Source organism: Pteropus medius, unplaced genomic scaffold (genome assembly GCF_902729225.1).
Source record: "Pteropus medius unplaced genomic scaffold, Ma_sr-lr_union100, whole genome shotgun sequence".
Lineage (NCBI taxonomy): Eukaryota > Metazoa > Chordata > Mammalia > Chiroptera > Pteropodidae > Pteropus > Pteropus medius.
The window spans coordinates 16901292-16919849 of NW_024342467.1; the positions used below are offsets into that span (position 1 = coordinate 16901292).

General features: G+C 57.4%; 1 protein-coding gene and 1 long non-coding RNA gene across 12 annotated transcripts in view; one reads left to right on the forward strand and one right to left on the reverse strand.

Moving 5' to 3' along the window:
- Positions 1-2578: 2578 nt before the first annotated feature.
- On the reverse strand, positions 2579-8803 carry LOC120602417 (uncharacterized). Its single transcript, XR_005652749.1, has 3 exons — positions 7237-8803; positions 5033-5098; positions 2579-3196 (listed from the first exon to the last, which is right to left on the reverse strand). It is a non-coding gene; the product is annotated as an uncharacterized LOC120602417 (long non-coding RNA).
- The window catches only part of ADCYAP1R1 (ADCYAP receptor type I), a 52049-nt gene continuing 37074 nt past the window's right edge, over positions 3584-18558 (forward strand). For 10 of the 11 annotated variants that reach the window (XM_039862664.1, XM_039862668.1, XM_039862666.1 and 7 more), the window contains exons 1-3: positions 3584-3869; positions 13988-14126; positions 15613-15718. In XM_039862664.1, coding sequence (XP_039718598.1) covers positions 14076-14126; positions 15613-15718 — 157 coding nt within the window. In that variant the 5' untranslated portion in view covers positions 3584-3869; positions 13988-14075. Of the gene's footprint in view, positions 3870-7326; positions 7351-13987; positions 14127-15612; positions 15719-18558 lie in introns of those variants that run through there. The other variant, XM_039862665.1, reaches the window with a different exon arrangement.

An 18558-nucleotide genomic window follows, 5' to 3' on the forward strand; every position in this document is an offset into this window, starting at 1 on the left:
TCATGCCCTGGAGAAAGCTAGATACAAACATTAATAACAGTTCCTGGGGAAAGTGGAGCAAGCTGCTTATGGCTACCCAGGGGGCTGAGGGACAGTATCTCAGCACTCCTCAAATGGGTTGTGGACATTTGAGCATGCCACCTTGGGATACTCACACGCAAAGCATTTAGCAGAAGGCCTGTGACTGTGGTTCTGACCCTTGGCTGTACGTTTCAATCCCCGGGGGAGCTTTAGGAAATACTTTGGCTCAGGCATCACCACAGACCCATTGTCTAATGATCTTGGGTGGGGAGGTTCAGGCATGGCTATATTTTTAAAGCTCCTCAAGGATTCTGTAGCACCAGCAGGTTTGAGAAACAATGGGCCAGGACAAGGGGAGTGTCCCGCGAATGCCACCTATTTACAGTAAAACCCCCTAGGTGTCCTGGAATGTGCTGTTCTCCTTGCCGGACCCCCGTAAGGGCCGGGTGGGGTCGGGTCGGGGGCCGGGACTCGCAGAGGTAACTGCTGCTCAGGAGAGATGAATGCTGGGTAGGGCAGCCTGGCATCCATCTCCCTCAGCCACGTCTCGGAAAATTCAATTAAAACTCATATTTTTTTAGCTGCTGCCCGCCTGGCTGGCTGGCTTGTGGAAGGGATCTGAGGCAGTGAGCACCTCAGGGAAGGGAAAAGCTGTTGAGAAAACCCCCAGCCTCTCTCCCTAGGGGACAGAAGGCAATGCAATGGGTCTTCTGGGAGAAGACCATTCCCAAAGGTGGTTCCTTCAGCCTCCCGTCATCCTGAAGCCAGGTGGGAATGGATAGGCTGGCTTGGAGGATGAGGGAGGTTTTGGCCCTGTCATTGGGGAGGTCCAGTCTGGGGGAACAGACTTGGCGTAGCTCCTGCTGAAGGAGAACCAAGATTGTTTCCTGCATGGGCGGAGGACAGTCCAGAGAACAAACAGTCCAGGGCACGAAAGCTCGGCGTGGGCCTCCAGCACGATGGGGTGGCTGACCAGGTAGAGCATGCTAAGCTGGGCCCCTAGACGCAGGCCTCAGCCCCCAATATGATAGGAAAGTTACCCATATGTCCTCAGTCTAGCCCTGTGGACCCTCTGGGCTCAGGCATCTTTTTTTTTTTTTTACAGAGAAGAAGGCTAGACAAAGCCCTGAATCCCAGCTCTGGTGCTCACCTCCGTGCCATCCCCAGGCCGATGTTACGAGATAGGCTCAGATTAGATCGATCCACAAGGACCTCTAGCCCAGGTAGCACCTGGGGAGATTAGAGAGGTGCCCCCTCCAAGACTGACTAGAAACAGTGCTCCTTTTGGGTGGACTGCAGGCCTGGCAGTGGGCAGAGCGGGAGCTGGATTTCTAACCTCCCGCGCCCCTTGGTCAAGTCCCTCTTGTGTGGGGCATGAATTACACAGTGGCACCTGGGGCCCTGACTGTTCCTGAGCTGTGGCCAGCTAGGAGCTCACCTTCCCACCAGGGCCCGTGAAGAGGTGAAGGGAGTGGGAGCAGAGCACGGCTGAACTTCTCCCCTGGCCGGCTGTCGCCCAGGCAGAGAGGAAGCTGTGCTGAAGCCGTGCACCGTGCCAGTCTGCTCATTGCCCACACCATGGCAGACATCTGGAGACGCAGAACAGCGAGCAGGGGATCCAGAACCCAGAGTGCGCTCTGGAGAATTCAGAGTGTGGAATAAACCTGGAACTGAATGTAGACCCCCAGAGCCCAGGGGATGGGCCTGATCACAGACATTTCCAGAATGAACTGGCCTACAGTTGGTGACTCTGATCTCCACCTGTCCTCACGCTCCTGGGATCCCCACATCCCTCGCTCCGTTCTCCCCTCTTGTCGCTGAAGCGAGGCTCCCGACAGCCTTTCCTCCCCTCTAATGACATTTCACAGTTTACAGAGCACTTTCACACACAGCATCTCATTTGATCTTCACAACCCTGGCTGGAGGCGGATGAAGCAAGCAGGCTTCTAGGGGCTAGGGTAACAAGCTAGGAAGGGGTGTAGCCAGGTCCAAAGGGAAGTCCTGTCTGTCTGTCTGAACCTGGCATGACCACTGGCCCTCCTCTCTCCAGAGGGGTCTCACTGCTTTTTTGATACAGAGAAAGACTGATGTTCTCCTCCTCCAGGAAGTTTTCCTGGACTGACAGGAATGTGAATCATGCAGCTCTGCAGTGAGGTGTCCCAGCGGCCAGCGTTCACTGTGCAGTAGAAGGAAACCATGGACCTGACGTGTGGGCCTGGGAAATGCTCACACTTTCACATCTTTTAACTTTTCATTATGGACTCCTGTTTTATCTTCCAGTGCTCTTCTCTTCAGTTCAACTGAAATCTCCAAGGAAAGGCTCGAGTCTGCTTCTCGTCCCTCCTCTTCCTTGAAGCTTCCTCAATAAGGCGCCCACAGCCAAGATTTGGCCCACGAGAAGGCTGGACAATAACCGACCTGAGTAGGGGAGGACAGAGCCTAGTTGCAAAAAGATGGTGTGGAGGGAGCTCTTGGGATGCTTCCGCCTGGGGTAGTGACCAGAAACAGAGCAGGGGCAGGTGGCCGCAATGGGATGGGGGTGGGGGGGTGGGGGTGTGGGCAGAGGGAAGTGCTTTGCCTGGGGTGAGTTCTCAGGCTTGGTTCCACCCCTGACTGGTTATGCAGGTGACCTCGACCTAGTTCATTCCCCTCATTAAGCCTCAGTTTACTGGTCTGTACTAGAAGGAGGTTCAGCAGGACCATAATAACAGTAGCAATAGAAATTTATTCATCACTGAAGAAAAAAAATTGGTGAAAAGCTACTATAGGTTGTGTGTACCATTCTTCTTTAATGCTGCTGTCAAGACTGGTGAAGAAGCTGAGGCTCAGAGAGGTCAAGTCACCTGCCCAAGCTCACAGAGCTAGCCCTGGCACAGCGGAGACTGGAGCCCGGGCAGTCTGACTCTGGAGCAGTGTCATTTTAAATTGCTGTAGGCTCCTCTGTATGACCCCCACCCCTTTTCTTGCCATAGAGGTGTTCTCTAGCAGATCACACTTGAAGACATCCAGGCAGGCCCCCGCAAGCTAGCTGATCTTCCCAGGCCAGGGTATGGGGGTGAAGAAGACCCAAGGAGAGTAAGGTAAGGAAGGCTTCCTGGAGGAGGAGGAACAGGCTCTGACAGAAACGCGAGGATGTGGGAGGGAGAAAGAACAGGGCTTTCTCGCTCTGGGTAGCCTGGGGGTGATGGAAAAGAGGGTGGTGAGCCCCGGGGAAGGCCCGACTGAGCCTCAGAAGCCGTGAGTGAGACCGAGCGGGGTTCTCGCCTCCGCATCCTCACCCCGCTGGTCCCTGCCGCAGCTTCTGCTGGAGTCTGCCTCCCGGCGAGCGAAACCGGCGGGTGGGGTCCGGCTCCCCACTACCACCGCCCCCCCCACCCCATCCGCGGCCTAACCCCTCCCCCGGACGCCCATTGGCCTGCACCCCACCCCCGAGCCTGCGAAGCGCGCGGGGGGAGGTGGTGGTCCGCCGCCTCCCTCCCGCCCCGGGCCTGGCTTCGCGGCGGAGGCGGCGCCTCTCCCGCAGGGCAGACCCGGCTGGGCGCGAGCGGGACGCGGGGCGGGCGAGGGCCGGCGGGGGACGCCGCGCTTTGGCCTCCGGTGGTGACTGACAGCGGCGGCTCCGGGCGAACGCGGTCCCTGTGTGCGCACACGCACACGCCGCCGCAGGGACCCACGGCCGGCGGACACACGGACGCGAGACCCGAGCTCGGCGCGCGCCCCTGGGCGCACACGCTCCGCATCCGCGGGCGGCGCGGGGAGCGCACTCGGCGCCGCGCGCCCTCCGCGCCGTGCCTGCCCCAGGCCGACCCGCAGCCTGCAGCCCCGCGACGAGGCCCCGCCGGGAGCAGGTAAGGGCCGCCCCGCCGCCCCTGTCCCTCTACGCTCGGTCCCCTGTCTCCAGACTCCAGAACCTTCGCCGCTTGGCGACTGCGGACCCCCTCCTCCAGCTCGGCGGTCTCCGCACGCCGCGCCATCCACCGACGGAGAGCGGGCCAGGGGGCCAGGGCCGCGCGGGGCCAGCCCTCCGAATCCCAAATGAAACCCCCTTCGCCGCTGCTCCCTTCCTGCGCGACACGCTGACATCCCTCCCCCGCAGATGTCGGAGGCGCCCGATCCCTGCAGCCCCCAGGGGGTGGGGTCGGCCTGGCTACCTCGCGCCCCTTCCGGTGCCAGAGGGGAGGACCGGGGCTGGGAAGGCGCTGCGGCGGAGAGACCCTTAGCGACCCGGAGGGACCTGTCTCCCTACTCCCAGGACAGACCGACGCACCTACGCGAACTGAGAAGGAACGCTCCAGGGTCCCTGGGGGCTGGACACCGCAGTCCTCAGGGGTTTGCAGGGTGAGCAAGAGATGTGCTCAGTAGGGGGTGGTGTGGGGGCAGCATAGAAGGCCCCCCTATGGTGACACATTCGAGTTCGTTCCAAGGACCCTCTTCTCTCGGTTTCCCGCGACGTGGAGGGGCTGGGGTCGGAATAGATCTGGTGGTCCCGCGAGGAAACGTTCTCTGGGGACGTGTGGGAGTACCCCCCACCCCCACCCCCACACACGCACCAGAGACCCTGCTGGCTGCCTTAAAGGCACAGGTTCCTGCGGCAGGTGCGGAAGGGGGCCACATCCTGGTGGGACCTTCGCGGGTTGGGGAGTCAGAAGGGGCCAGGGCGCCAGTGGATAGAGCTGGGCGTTCAGGAGGGAGCCCGGCCTTGGTGGAGCTGGGGAGTGGAGCCTCATCCTTGGTCGGAGCTCAGGCCCGCTTCGTGAACGCGGGGGGAGGTGGCAAATCCCTGATCATTCTCCAGACCATTTCTGTGCTTTCAGCGTAAGTGCGTCAGTTTCCCCTTCTTTACCTTCCCCAGCCTCACAGTGTCCACGAAGCCACCCCCTCCAACTGCCTACCCCCCAAAACACAAACAAACATCTGGCTTTTCTGGTGAGCAGCCCTGTGTGTGTGGCAGGAGAGGTGGGCAGCTGGGCATGGGGTGGGGGCTACACACAGTCGGTGGAGGGCAACTCACCTTGGCACTGCTGTGGGGCAGAGGCAGACAGACATCCTGGAAGTCAGGCTAGAGTCTTCAGAGTGGCTGTAGGATTCAGAAGAGGGTGGAAAACTATGCTTCAGACTTGCAGACTGGGGTGGGTAGCAACAGCATCCAGATTTTTCCAGGATGCCTCAATCCGAGTTTGCTGCTGGGTACAGGTGGGGTTGGGTGGGCAGAGTCCACAGTTCCAAGCTGAATCTGGGGCTCCTGTTCCCCACTGACCTTGGGGAGGGCAAGCAGAGGCGCCAGACTGGACGCAGGCCGAAATTAGAACGTACAAATTAGACAGAACACACTGGACAGGCCCTGGGCTGGATCTTCCAACCAATCCGTCAACAAGTGTGTGCGGGGTGACCAGAGAGCTGGCCAGTCCCTTCACTCCCCCGCCAAGGGCAGTTCATCCTTGGGTCTGTGTCTGGGACGAGACCCGGAGTCTGTTTGCCCCCGTGTCCTGTGAGGGCAGGTGTCTGTGGAGAACGTCTCAAAGGACCTTTTCCTGAATTCTAAGGATTAATTGGGCTAAAGGCTCCATGAAGGTCCTGTTCTGTCTAAGGTTCAGGCTGGCAGCAGTTGATTTGGAGAAAGCTTCAGAAGCCATCCTTTCGCATGTGGCCACCCTCTCTGCCATGCTTCTACTTAGGGACACTCCTTCAATTTGAGTTGAATAAACAAGCACACAAAATGGGTGTTTACAAATCAGTATATGCAGCTAAAAGACTAGGATAGACAGGAGCTAAGGCCACAAGGTGGCTTTCTCCCTGGGGACGTGGCCTCAGGTTGAGTGTCCCAGTCTCCGGCCTCCCAGTGAGGAAGATTTCCTTGACCTAGGGCTGGCACTGGTTAAGTAGCTGACACCTCGTGCTGTCTGCTAGAGAGCAGAACTCAGGTGTGCCAGGTGTGGAGCATGAGCTCCGCTCAGTGCCTGAAGGCCTTGCTTCCCTGCGGCCACCCGGCATGGGGCCAGTGCCTGGGTGACCATGGATTTCTTGTCACGGAGGCATGTGAGCAGAGGTCCCGTGCCCCAGGCAGGGGCTGCATGGAGGGCTTTCTACACTGGGAGAGCTACAGGCCTAGGAAGCCTCGGCCACCTTGGATCAGAGGAATCAGAGTCCAGAGTCTGAATGACTGGGCCTAGTGGTCCAGCTGCCTGGCAACACGCAGGCTGGCACCATCAGCTGCGACATGTTTGTACTGAGCCCTGGATGCCGTCAGAGGCACATGGTGACAGCCACCCCCGCAGTGACACATAAAGTAGGAGTGACACATAGCTGGGGAGGCATATAGGCTTCCCATGACACCTGCCAGAGAGTTGGGGCAAAACATACAACAGCAGAAAGACAAACGGACATTGGGACACATACCCTCCCCTGGATCTAGACACACCTGGGGACTCAGACGTTTGCCCACGGGAGGTCACAAGAGTCCTGCTTAATGAAAGACCAGGTGCACGTCGAAATGAGTGGAGAACGTGCATGTATTGCACGAGAACGGAACAAGGGTTGGCGAAGTTTCCGTAAAGGGCCAGATTGTCAATATTTTAGGCTTTGCCAGCTACACACTCTCGCAGCTGCTGAATCCTGCTATTGTAGCGTAGAAGCAACCGCAGATGACACGGAAACACGGGCTCGGCTGTGTTCTGATAAACCGTATTTATGGACACTGGGATTTGAATTTCATACAGATTTCATGTGTCATGAAATGAGTCTTTTAATTTTTTTGCTGACCATTTAAAAATGTAGACATCATTCTCGCTCGGCTCACTGGCTGTAAAAAATATGGGCGACGGGCTGGATGTGATCTGCAGGAAGGGTCTGCCACCCCCCTGCTGGGCTGGAAGGTGAGAGAAGAGAAATGATTCAAGAGGTTGAAGAAGGTCGGGGCCGAGGGCTGAGAGCCCACGCTGCTCCGGGGGCCCTGGATGCTGCCCTCCGCTCCGCCTGGAGCTCACAGAAGCTCTCTGTTTAATGGGTCAGTGCCAGCAGAGGCTCCCTGCCTGCATCAGCACCCCACCGCAGACAGGCCCGCCTCATGTCCCTGTGGTAAACCTCCCACGCTAAGGACACCTGAAAACCACATTTGCAACTGAAAAAAAAAAAAATGACATCACAGCATTTGAGCTCAGCGAACAAGCCCTGAGCCTCCTCTCCCCATTCTCTCTCTGCACCCAGGTCTGTACCCACCTCCGCCAGGCACTCATCAGAATTTTCTGGGCCTCAGTTGCTGGGGGCCTCAGAGCTGGGTCTCTCTTCCAGGGACTCCCACTCGTTCTTTGGAGGGACTGCTGGATAATAAAGGTCAGTGCAGACGGAGTGGTGCTCTCAGGCCACCTCTCCAGGAGCCACACCCCCTGCCTGGGAGCTGCTCAGGAAACATCAGCCAACTGTCTGCTCCTGGCTTCCTGTTCCCTCCCGCTCAATACCTCCCACCGCCTTCCATCACTTCCCTTCCCACCCTACTCTTTCCCCCCTTCTTTTATCTTCTGCTTCTTCCTTCCCCGCTCTTTCCCCTCATCCTCTTCCCTGGTCCAGGGGCCTCTCCCTGCTAGAGAACTCCTGGAACCCGTCCAGGACAGGAGATGTGCCTGGACGACCCAGTGTGGAAAGGCTTTGCAGTATGAGCGTGTGAAAGTCTCCCGGTGTCCTGGGGCCTCCTACCCTCACCGGTGAAATGGGGTAACACCACCAGTGTGCACATGTGAGCTCTACGCGGCCCTTCCTGCCCTGAGCCTGAGGGCCCCAAGTGGGAAATGCAGGGCTTGGGTGAGATCTTAGCTGGGGCCCTTCTGGGGACCTGGCTTCTGCCACCTGCTGTGTGCTCGACCCTGGGAAGACATTTCACGGTTTACAGAGCACTTTCACACACAGCATCGCATTTGATCTTCACAACTCTGGCTGGAGGCGGATGAAGAAAGCAGGCTTCTAGGGGCTAGGGCAACAAGCTAGGAAGGTTTGAACACCCACGAGGAGCACCAGCATTAATGATTAAATCCGCGGTTGTCAGGAGGCCCCTGGTGTCTGGGCCCTGCCCTTTATCAGCTCCACCCACCGTATTGGGGAGTGAGGGGTTCTGATGGTACCCACTTCCTTCCCAGACGGAAGTGCAGTTCCCTCCCTTTGAGAGGTGAGCTGGGGGTGGGAGGCAGTGTTTCATCTCTCAGCCTTCACTCCCTGGCTCGCTGCACTGGGAGGGAGAGGAGGAATTGGGGGTGGGGGGCTGCTCAGATTTTATCAATAAAGGGAGCATGGGGAGAGCAAGGGAGGCCAGTGGTCCAGTTCTCCTGGGTCATCTTCTGTCTGGTGTCCAGGCGTGGCACTGCTTGGTGATGGGGAAGGATGCTGAGCAGGCAGAAGAGTCCAGTAGGAGATGGCTCAGATGTCCACGGTCTCATGAGGTCAGGAGAGGGACCCAGCTGTGTGGCTCCGTGGAAAGGGAGGGTGAGGAGCTGCCCTCCTACTGTGGGGGCTTCTCCAGGGCAGCCGATGGCTTGGAAGTACGCGGTGGAAAGACTCAGAGCTTCCCCCCAGGGGCCTGGACCAGCGTCTGGAGAGGGGTGAGCGCCCCATTCCAGGGGCTGAGCCATCCTCAGCCAGGGAGCAGCAGAAAGGATCCCACAGAGTGTGGGCAGTGAGGGATGGCTGGAGGGTCACTCGGTTCCCTCCCACTCCATGCAGAAAGTCGGGAGCCCAGTGAGTCACCACTGGCTCCGGTGTGCTGACCGATGACGCCAGCTTCCTGTGTGCCTGGTGCAGTGGCTCATCGGAGGACGAGGCTGCTCTTGTCAGTTTCTGCTCCCAGTCAGTCACTGGGCTGATGGGGCCTGGGGAGGGCAGGCCATCCTGAGTCTGGACCAGGGAGCAGACTCCCCTGCAGCCCAGGTATCTGCCACACATCCATTCCTGAAAGGCAGGGGTCCAGGGCTTTCCGCTGTGTCCACCTTGGGAAGTGTCACCCCCTCTCTAGCCTCAGTTTCTCCACAGGTAACTCAGTGCCACAGGGAGGTGATCTTTACAGTCCATTTCGGGTCTGAAATACTGTGTTCATAATTAACTCTTCCTAAGGAGGGTACTTCAGATATGGACATATGGGCAGCAGAAAGCATGACCAGTCCCCAAGGGTATGAGAGAGATCGCTTAGGGGGCACCAGTGCATTTTAGGCCGATCTTCCTTTCATCAGTAACAGAGGCCGGCAGGAGCACGTGGATGGAGTGTGCGAGCTTTGGCTCCAGGCGGTTGGGGCTCACTTCCCAGCTTCACCACGAATTTGCTGTGTGATCTTGGGGAAGTTGCTAAACCTCTCTGTGCCCCAGTCACCTCGGCTATAGAATGCGGATAATGCTAGTAACTACTTCACAGGTTTGGGCAGGCGAAATGAGCTAATGTGTATTTATTGCTTGGAAGAGCGCCTGACACATACTGAGTGTTTAATGAATGTTAGTCATTAGCAAAGAAAGGTGCAGCTGGCCTGCTGTTCCCATTCTGAATGTGACACAGGCCTGTGGGGGTAGAGGTGACAGCAAGACAGTGCAAACACCTGAACACAAGTGGTAAGGTAATCATAATAGTTACATGTGTATAGCCCTTCCTGGGAGCCAGGCTATGTAATATAGTCTATAGTTTACCTATATAAATTTGTTACTACCTCACAGTAACATCTATGGAATAGGTATTACTGTAATTCCCACTTTACAGGTAATCAAATTGAAGCACAGAAGAGCTAAATGACTTGCTTGAGGCCCTAAGGCTAAAACCTCTAGCAAAATGGTCCCAAGTCCACCACCATAAACGTAGAAAATAGAGTTTAATTGTCCTCAGAGCAGTTGCAAAAGCTATTTGCCCCAGCAGCGCCTGGATCCAAGAGAGAGAGCGCCTGGAATATGGGTGTTATCCTGAGCCACTTGAGCCCAGTGTCCATCCTCAGGGAGGGGAGAGTCTAACCCCAGGTTGCAGGGCCAGGCGCTGTCCTATGAGAGGGTCACTGGCAGCTTGGGGGAGTCCACAGGAGGGAGGCAGCCAGGACAAGGAGGAGGAGGAGCAGGGCTCTGGGTGGCAGACCCAGGGGACACACCTCAGAAGGCAGAGACGCCATGCATGTGGCCCAGAAGGGTACCGAGTTTGAAGCAGGTGGCCTAAGACTAAATTCTGAGTGCTGTCCAGCAAGGGTGCCGGGAGGGGCTGAGGAGCTCACCATCCTGGAGAGGACGCAGGAAGTGGTCCCCGAGGTCCCCAGCTGAGGTCGGGGGGTGGGAAGATCAGGGCCTGGGAGCTCCCAGGTTCTCTCTCACTGGTGTCTGTGTCCAGTTGGGCAGGGGACGAGCTGTAGTGGCTGAAAGGTGGGGACAACAGTTGGCAAAGAGAATGGATCTTAAAAGTTCTCATCGCAAGAAAAAAATTGTAGCTATATATGGTGATGGATGTTAACCAGACTTATTGTGGTGATCATTTTGCTATATGAACAAATGTTGAATCATTACATGTATGCTTGGAACGAATATAATGTTGTATATCAATTATATCTCAAAAAAAAAAAAAAGAGAGAGAGAGAGAGGGCAAAGCAGCATCGAGAACTCTGGGTCTAGCTCCGGAGGAGGCTTACGTTGACAGGACCCCTCCACCCTGGGCCCCTGAGCTGGGGCCACACCTCTCTCCTGGCTCACCTCATTGCCTAAGCAGCCTGGTGACAAAGCAGAGAGCTGGGGGATGGTTGGGCCGGGGCCGCTGCTCCAGTGTGTTTCCGATCCAGTGCAGCTGCAGCTGAGAACAGGGGTGAGCATTCTGCCAGTCTGGCCTCCCCGTGTGAGCATGTGTGTGCGCATGTGTGTGCGTATGCGCACACGTTTGCATGTGTGTATGTCTGCGTGTGTACCTGCCCCTGCATCTGAATCCAGATACATTTAATCGTCCCTATATATCTGAGTGCCTTTGCACAGTGAGTGTGTGCAACTCTGCATTTTTTATATGTATCAATCCGATAAACATATCTGAATATCTACATTGCGGTGTGATTGCGTCTGCACAGGTCTTTGTTCTCTGTTCTGTGTTCTCTGCTTCTGTGATGCTGGGAAGAGGAGACAGGAGAGAGAGAGAGGGAGGGGGGGAGAGAGAAAGGGAAAGAGTGAGTGTGTGTGTGTGTGTGAGAGAGAGAGAAGGAGAGAGAGAGGGGGAGAGAGAGAGCGAGAGCGAGACAGGCAGGCAGACAGACAGAGGATCAGAAATCAGCCCTCAAGACACAAACTCTTTCTCAGCTTGCTCCCTGCCACCCACTTGACCTCTACTGCAGCCCCAGCCGTGGAGGCCACTAGCCCTCGCGGCCAGCTCTCCTGGTTCTCATAAAGGTTATGATCCCGCATTACACGAGAGTTACCTGGAGAGCTTTAAACAACACCGATGTCCAGGCACCATCCCCAGAGAGCCAACTCAGTCGGGCAGGGGTGATTTTAGGTGCTCCTCAGTGGTCTCATGCGCCCCCAACATTGAGTGCTGGGCCAGCAGGGCAGGGGGACGAGGCAGCGAGTCTTCATTTGCGGGACCCCCGTTCTGAAGGAGGGCGTACTGCTGTTGCTGAGAGCAGGGAGCTCTGATTTCATCCGAGTGTTCCTCCTCCTCCTCCTGGAAGCTTTCCCTGTGCCCCGGGGCAGAGGTGACCCTCAAGAGCCGGAAACAGCAGCTGGCTGATGTTTCTGGTGGCACCTTGCTGGGAGTACAAATGAGACGGTCTTTAAGAAGGGGCACTGTGTGTCCACTTGGTGACATAGGCCATTTCCCTCCTCTGGCTCTCGTTTGGGCCCTGCTAGCCATGAGGCAGTCCGAGGAGTCACCTTCCTCTGCCGAGAAAGCTGACCCGTGGAAACAAAGGGTCTGGACTGTGGACCAGAACGCGGGCCCAGGCTGCTGGCCGAGGCTGCCGGCACCCTTGCCGGAGGGGCCGATGGGAGTGCTGGAGGCCCCCAGCACTGCACTGGGTGGAGGCCTTCCTGACTTCACACATCTCAGCTGCCTTTAGCCCGATGTTGTCCCAAGCGTGGGAGAGTCAGCTCCAGATCTCAGAGGCCTTCTACTTTGTGGGGGCTTCTCTCAGCCCTCTGAGAGACATGGCCTCTAGCATCTGACGGGTGGGCCAGGCAGGTCAGACAGGACCTTGGGCTCCCCAGGGAGAGTGGATGGGACTGAGCCCCCTGGGGACCACCAGTGCTGGGTCATGCCAGTGGCAGCCCGTGACCACCGGGGGTGTGGAGGGCCCTGGGGATTTGTGCAGAGACTAAAACTTGAGTGTGCTGCACAGCCAGTGCCTCGGGTGCCTAGGGGTGCTGGGGCCAGTGCTTCCCCATCCTGCACGGTCCTTCCTGAGCTGCTGGGGAGAGGCGGGGCCAGCATCCGCACGGCCTCCTGGACTTCACAGGGCACATCTCAGAGCATCTCTGAGCGGGCCCTGAGCAGACAGGGCAGCAGTGGGGAAGATAGGGCTCCTTTCATAGAGCCTTCTTGTGGCGGGTTTTCTGTCACCTTTTTGGGTGCTCAATTATCACCCAGTTGAGCTTAGTTAGAGAGGGCAGCTTGGAGAGGTAAGGAGAGAGAGAGGGAGGGATGCGTGGGTGGGTAGAGAGCCAGGGCACAAAGGCCCTAGGGTGACGGCAGCTCTGCTCACTAGTGGGGGGTGTGTAAGGACTAATGGTCAGGCCGCAGCCCCCCTGGGCTTCCTGAACAGGCACCTGGGGGTTAGTGGTGGCCCTGACACAGTTCTACTCAATCTTTTTAATAACTTCATAGTAATAAAAATAAATTTTAAATTACTGTGTAGTATTCCATTGAACGGCTACGCAGGGCCTGTTAACAGTGCCTGCTTGACGCGTGCTTTGTTGCCCCGTTTTTTGCTGTTGCTGCCATTTTAAACGATGCTGCAGCGAATATCCTTACATATGCTTCTTTTTGAACAAGTGCAAACGTTTCTCTAGGATAGAGACCCAGATGTGGAGTCGTGGGCGTGAAGGAGATGTTCGTTAACGATCGGTTTTAGAAGCAGCCCAGATTCTTCCCCTGGGAATGTGCTACCACGTTCTCCTCACTCGACTCCCCGAACCTCGTCATCCCCCGTAGTGGCCCCAGTCCTCACGGACTGCCCCTCTTGGAGCTCCTGCAGCTCTGAGCCCGAGGACACTCTTCAGCAGTCACTCCGTATGTGGCAGAGGTAGAGGCTTTATCCTGGAGGCCAAGCGGGCTGAGTCCGGGTGAGGGGAGGCCGTGTTTGTTCGGGCACCAGGCTCGGCGGCGGGAACAAGGCGTCCCTCTGTGAGCATGCAAGTTGGCCGCGTGGTTCTTCCTCACGTAGCGGCCTGGAGCTGGTGGAGTGGCCCAGCTCCACTTGATCACTCTGGTTTCTTTCGGAGTGTTGCTTCCCACCTCTCAGGTGTTCTTCCGGCTGCACCGTCGAAGCTGGGTCGGGTCAGGCGTCTGGGAAGGCCGAAGGCACAGAAGTGCTTTACGGGCAAATGGTGAGGGTGACATGTTTCTGTCACCCTCATTCTATACGTGGGAACTTCATCACATGGCCTCACCTGAGAGCAAGAGGGACTGGGAAATGCCCTCTCCAGGCAGACATACATGTGACAGCTAAAACTCTGTCACTGTGGAGGGTGATTTGGGGACAGAGTGAGTCATCTACCGCAGAGGAGAAAGCCCTCTGGGCCATGCCAGTAGACAGCGGCCTGAGCCGGCACGCTCCCCGCCGTATGCCCTGTGTCCAGCACTGAGGGGGTGCTTAGCAGATGTTTGTGGGACAGGAGAATCAAGAATGGCCTGAATGAAGGCTTGGGGGGGGTTCCCCTTGGAGGCTGAGAGCCTTGCTGCAGGTAGGGGAGGAGTCAGGAGGAAGGGCAGGTTGTCCCTGCCCCAACTCTGACACTACCCACAGGATTCATGCCTTGCCTTTCTTTCTAGCCCCTAGACACCTTGGGGCTGACCAGCGGCTGCTCCGAGTCGGAGACAGGAAGTGCTGGCTTGAGCCTCCTTCTGGGTGAGAAGCATCATGGCCAGCATCGTGCGGGCCTCCCTGGCTGCTCTCCTCCTGCTGCCTATGGTAAGGACCCAGGAGCCTCCACTTCATGACCAGCTGGAGCCCCAGGCTCACCTGAGCCCCCACCCCAAAGAACCGGTGTCTTTTGGGTTCCCTCAGCCAAGCCAGTACCCTCACTGGACCATCTAGCACCATTGAATTAGAAAAGATGCCCCTTCTCCAAACCATCTGCTGATTTGACCAGAAATTGTTACACAGTTCACAAATCTATTGCGATGGGGACGTGCGTGACAATCTTTAGCGTTGTGCAGTACACGACCTGCTCAACTGGATGTAGGGTCCCTGTTCAGGGCTGCAGAGGCTCTTTTGATCCCATTCCTAGCCCCCAAGTCTCTGCCAGATTCGAGCTCAGAAGCCTGTTCTCCGCTCATGTCTCTTCTAGAGCAATGGGGTAGGGTGGGTTCCCCGGGTTGGCCCCGGCCCCTCAGGCTGGGAATACAGCCTGGCGCTGGACACAGCTGTCTTCAGAGCCCTGGATGGGAGTCCTGCCTCTGCCCCGCATCACCGTGTGACCACAGAGAGGCCCGTCCCTGGAAGCCGCCCGCACATCTGTGAGCAGTCGGGGCTAGACGGGAGCCCTGAACACCACCCTTGGCCGCTCAGATGCCTGGTGCCTGCCTCCATTGCTGACATCCCTTACGGAACCATTCTTGACCTGGAGCTTTGAGTTAGTGACAGCACTGAGACATGACTGTCACGATAGCAGTTTGTGGGCTTCGAAGTCCCTGGGTCCTGCGCTTGAATCCACTAATGAGCTGTGGGAGCTCGGGCGAGAGCTTCTTACCTTCTCTGAGCCTCAGTTTCTGCCTTTGTCGAGTAGGCGAGAGTAAACGAGAGTGGCTGGTAGGTAGGCCCACTGAATGCCGCCGCTGCGCCTTCGCCCACAGCTCCTGGCGGTGCACCTCCTCCAGGAGCCCCCAGAGGAGAGAGAGACTGAACTCCTCTGCCCCTCCTCTCTCCCACCCTCTGCCAGCTCCCCTAATGTGCAGTAGTAGCCTTGTGGTCTCTAGAGCCAGACTGCCTGGGGTCGCATCCTGGCTGTACAATCTACGAAGCTGTGTGACTTTGAGCAAGTTGCTTAACAGCTCTGTGCTTAAGTCTCACATCTGTAAAGTGAGAAATGGTAAAAATAGTACGTACTTTGCAATACTATTGAAATACGTACATATATACAGGTATATACACATTCGTAACAATAATGCACGCACATAGTAAAGTGCTGGAGATGCGTTTGCTGCTATTATGACGAGACATAGAAACTGAGACCCGGGCAGGGGGTGGGTCCTCCCAGAGGCTGACACTGCGTTGGTGGAGAAGACGTGGTATCTAAGACAAAGTGGAGGTGAGGGCCCCTGCTGGCCCTGAAGTCTCTGTCACTACCTGCTTCCTGCTCCTGACCCCACCCCCAACTTCCCCTGGGGCCTAGGGAGCAGCGCTTGTACGTGAACCTCCCTGCTCTCTCCCACATCCAACCCACGTGTCCCCGCAGACCACCGCCATGCACTCTGACTGCATCTTCAGGAAGGAGGAAGCCATGTGTCTGGAGAAGATCCAGAGGGCGAACGACCTGATGGGCTTGAATGACTCCTCCCCAGGTGAGCAGGGCGGCGGGCGGGGCGGATAAGGCGTCTCTAGCATATCCAGGCCGGCCTTCAGAACTGCTGTCCCAACCTCCAGCTACCTCATAGAGAATGGCAGAGGGTACCAGTCCCTGGATGCTTCAGAAAGCCTTTGGGGCCATGGCATTCTGCATCTGCCCTGGACAGTGGCGCTGGGGTTGCCCTCTTTGGGGACGGCCTGCTCTCTCTGGAAGGGGCTGTTCTGGGTGGATGGAGGTGGCCGCCTTCGATCTCACGGGTTCTGGTGTTTGGGCTGGGCCGTGGCTGCCAGAGAGCTCCTTAGCAGGCAGCCTAGGCCTTGTGGCACCAGGGACACAGCTGCTGCAGGTGCGCGAGCTGGCGAGCACCTGGTCAACCCAAGGCAGGAGGTGTGGGGTCCTTTCCCACCTCGTTGGTCTGCTCACTTGTCAGAAGCCAGAGAACGAGGCGGCAGCGGGAACCCCCGTCCTAACCTGTCTGCTGCAGTGCTTCTCCAGGGACCGCTGTCAGCACGGAGAGGGCTGCTGGCTTCTTGTGCCGGAGTGGGCCTCACCCCGCAGGACAGTCAGCAGCCCAAGTCTTCTTGTTAGATGCGCGTGACAACCCAGAATGTCTCACGACATTTCCAAAGGTCCCAAGGGAGTGGCACGGCCTCCAGCTGAGAGCCCTTCTCCCAACTCTCTCGCTGTGGGACCCGGAGGCGCCCTTGGCTCCCAGACTCCCAGCGGGGCCAGGGAGAGGGTGCACGTGGGGAGATGGGATTCAGGAGTGGGGGCCTCACTGGAGGCCTCGCCAGCCTCACTTGTGCCTCGGAGCGGCTGAGCGGGGCTCTCTGCCCACATCAGAGGGATCCGCTTTTCCTCCCCGGTTACAGGGAGCTCTTTCTGAGCACCATCTGTTTAAATACGTGATTAATCTGCAGCCCAGTTATGTGTAACGGTCCCTCCGGGCTGAGCTCCCCGGCCAGTCGGCAAACATTAACTGGTAATGGAGCCGCTCCCAGCCATGCTGGCCTTTGCCTCCAGATGAGCTCCGGCTCAGCCCTGACTGAGGCTGCAAGTGGAATCTAGGCCCCACCAGCTGGGGAAACCAAGGCAGGCGGTCCAGATGGGCGCCCAGTTGCTGGAGGCCAGAAAAACACCTGGTCCAAGGAGCTTGTCTAGGGGATGGGAAGGTGGAGCCTCGAGGTGGGCCTGGAACCCGGGTCTCCTGCCCCCTGCATGTCAGGTCTCAGCTGCATTTGGGGTTGAGCAATAAGCAGCATCCAGGAGGGAGGGGTAGAGCTGGGAGGTGGGGTGAATGGCACAGCGCTTTGCGGAGCCCTGGGCTGGAAGAGGACGAAGCGGTGAGGGGGGACAGTGGCGGGCTGCAAGGAGTGTCCAGCTCCGCTCGCTTCAGGCCTGTGGTCTTGCAAGGGCTTTGCCGGCACGCGGAGGTTGGAGGAGCACCTTCTCAAGGGGACTTCAGAACAGGTGGCCTCCGAGTACCTTCCCGGTGCTGAAGTTCTGGGGAGATGTTGACTGTGCTGTCAGCTGCCAGGGGAGGGTTTGCTAGGGCCTGAGGGAAGCCTTAGGCCTGGTCCTGGAGCATCCTTGAGTTCAGAGCAAACCCGTTCGTGCAGTATGGACAGCGATCCCTGCCGCTGTGCTGTGTGGCACACGAGAACTCTGGGGAACATTTAAGATGCCCGTCCCAGACCCGCATGATCAGCGCTGGGGCGGGGGGCTTGTTGAAGGCATGTGTTAAAAGCCTCCGGATGATTCTAAAGCGTGTCCAAATTTGAGAACCACTGATTCGTCCAGAGGAGAGCCTCCCCCGAGGTGCTCATGCCATCTCAGGCCAGAGGGTGGCCCACGGGGTGCAGGTAAGCCAGGCAGGGGGCCCAGAGTCAAAGAGAGTGTAGCAAAGAATCAACAGCTGTGTGTTGGATGATTAATCTGTGCTTGGGGTGACTTGAGAGAGGCCAGCCCTCCTGCTGTACCCCTTCTCTGTCCCCAGGCACATGCACTGTGCACAGAATGCTAACCAACCATAGGTGAGCCAATGTCCCTGAAGCACAGTTGCAAACGAAAAAAGAAAATTTGTGCTGGTGACTGTGAGTTTGAATTCCCAGCATTGCTTTTATATATTTTTAATGTATATCTCCCCATGATCCTTTAAACCCAACACTCCTGAGCTGTCAGAGGTGAGGTGTGCCCCCGGCACTGTGTGTGTGGTCGGAGGGACAGTGGCGGGCTCCAAGGAAGGCACCTGCACCCATCAAACCCTTGTCCCTCGCTGGTCCTGAGAACGTCACATGGTAATGTGTTTAGTGGCCTTCAGAGTGGAAGCCAAGGGACAGAGGCACAGGAGCTGAGCGGGTGAGGGGGGCAAGCAATACGGATGAGGTAATGGGGGGTGGAAGCAGGCCTCCTGACCAGGTCGATTTGTCTGCAGCATCCTTGGGAGGTTTTAAAGATGTTTCTTCAGACCGTCATTGAGGAGAAATATTTAGTGGTTTTGTCCCTCATTCCAAACCCCTGAATGCTAAATGGGACTTGAGACAACACTGAGTCCAGCTCTGTCATGTGACACACAGAGAGGCTGCAGTCACTGGCCAAATCACACAGAGGGCCGAGCCAGCTCTGGGACAGGGCCCAGGTCTGCCGCCCCGGCGGGGGTGCCCTTTGTGCTGCAGGCTCCGGTGCCAGACAGAAGGAAAAAGGACTCCTCTGCGTGGGAACCTGAGCCTCCGCTCCTGAGGTCCCCAAACCCACGCAGGTCGCAGGCACCGCCTGCTGAGCTGGCTGCTTTGTTCTGTCTGCTCAGCCTGCCTCCCAGGACAAGTCCGGCCAGCA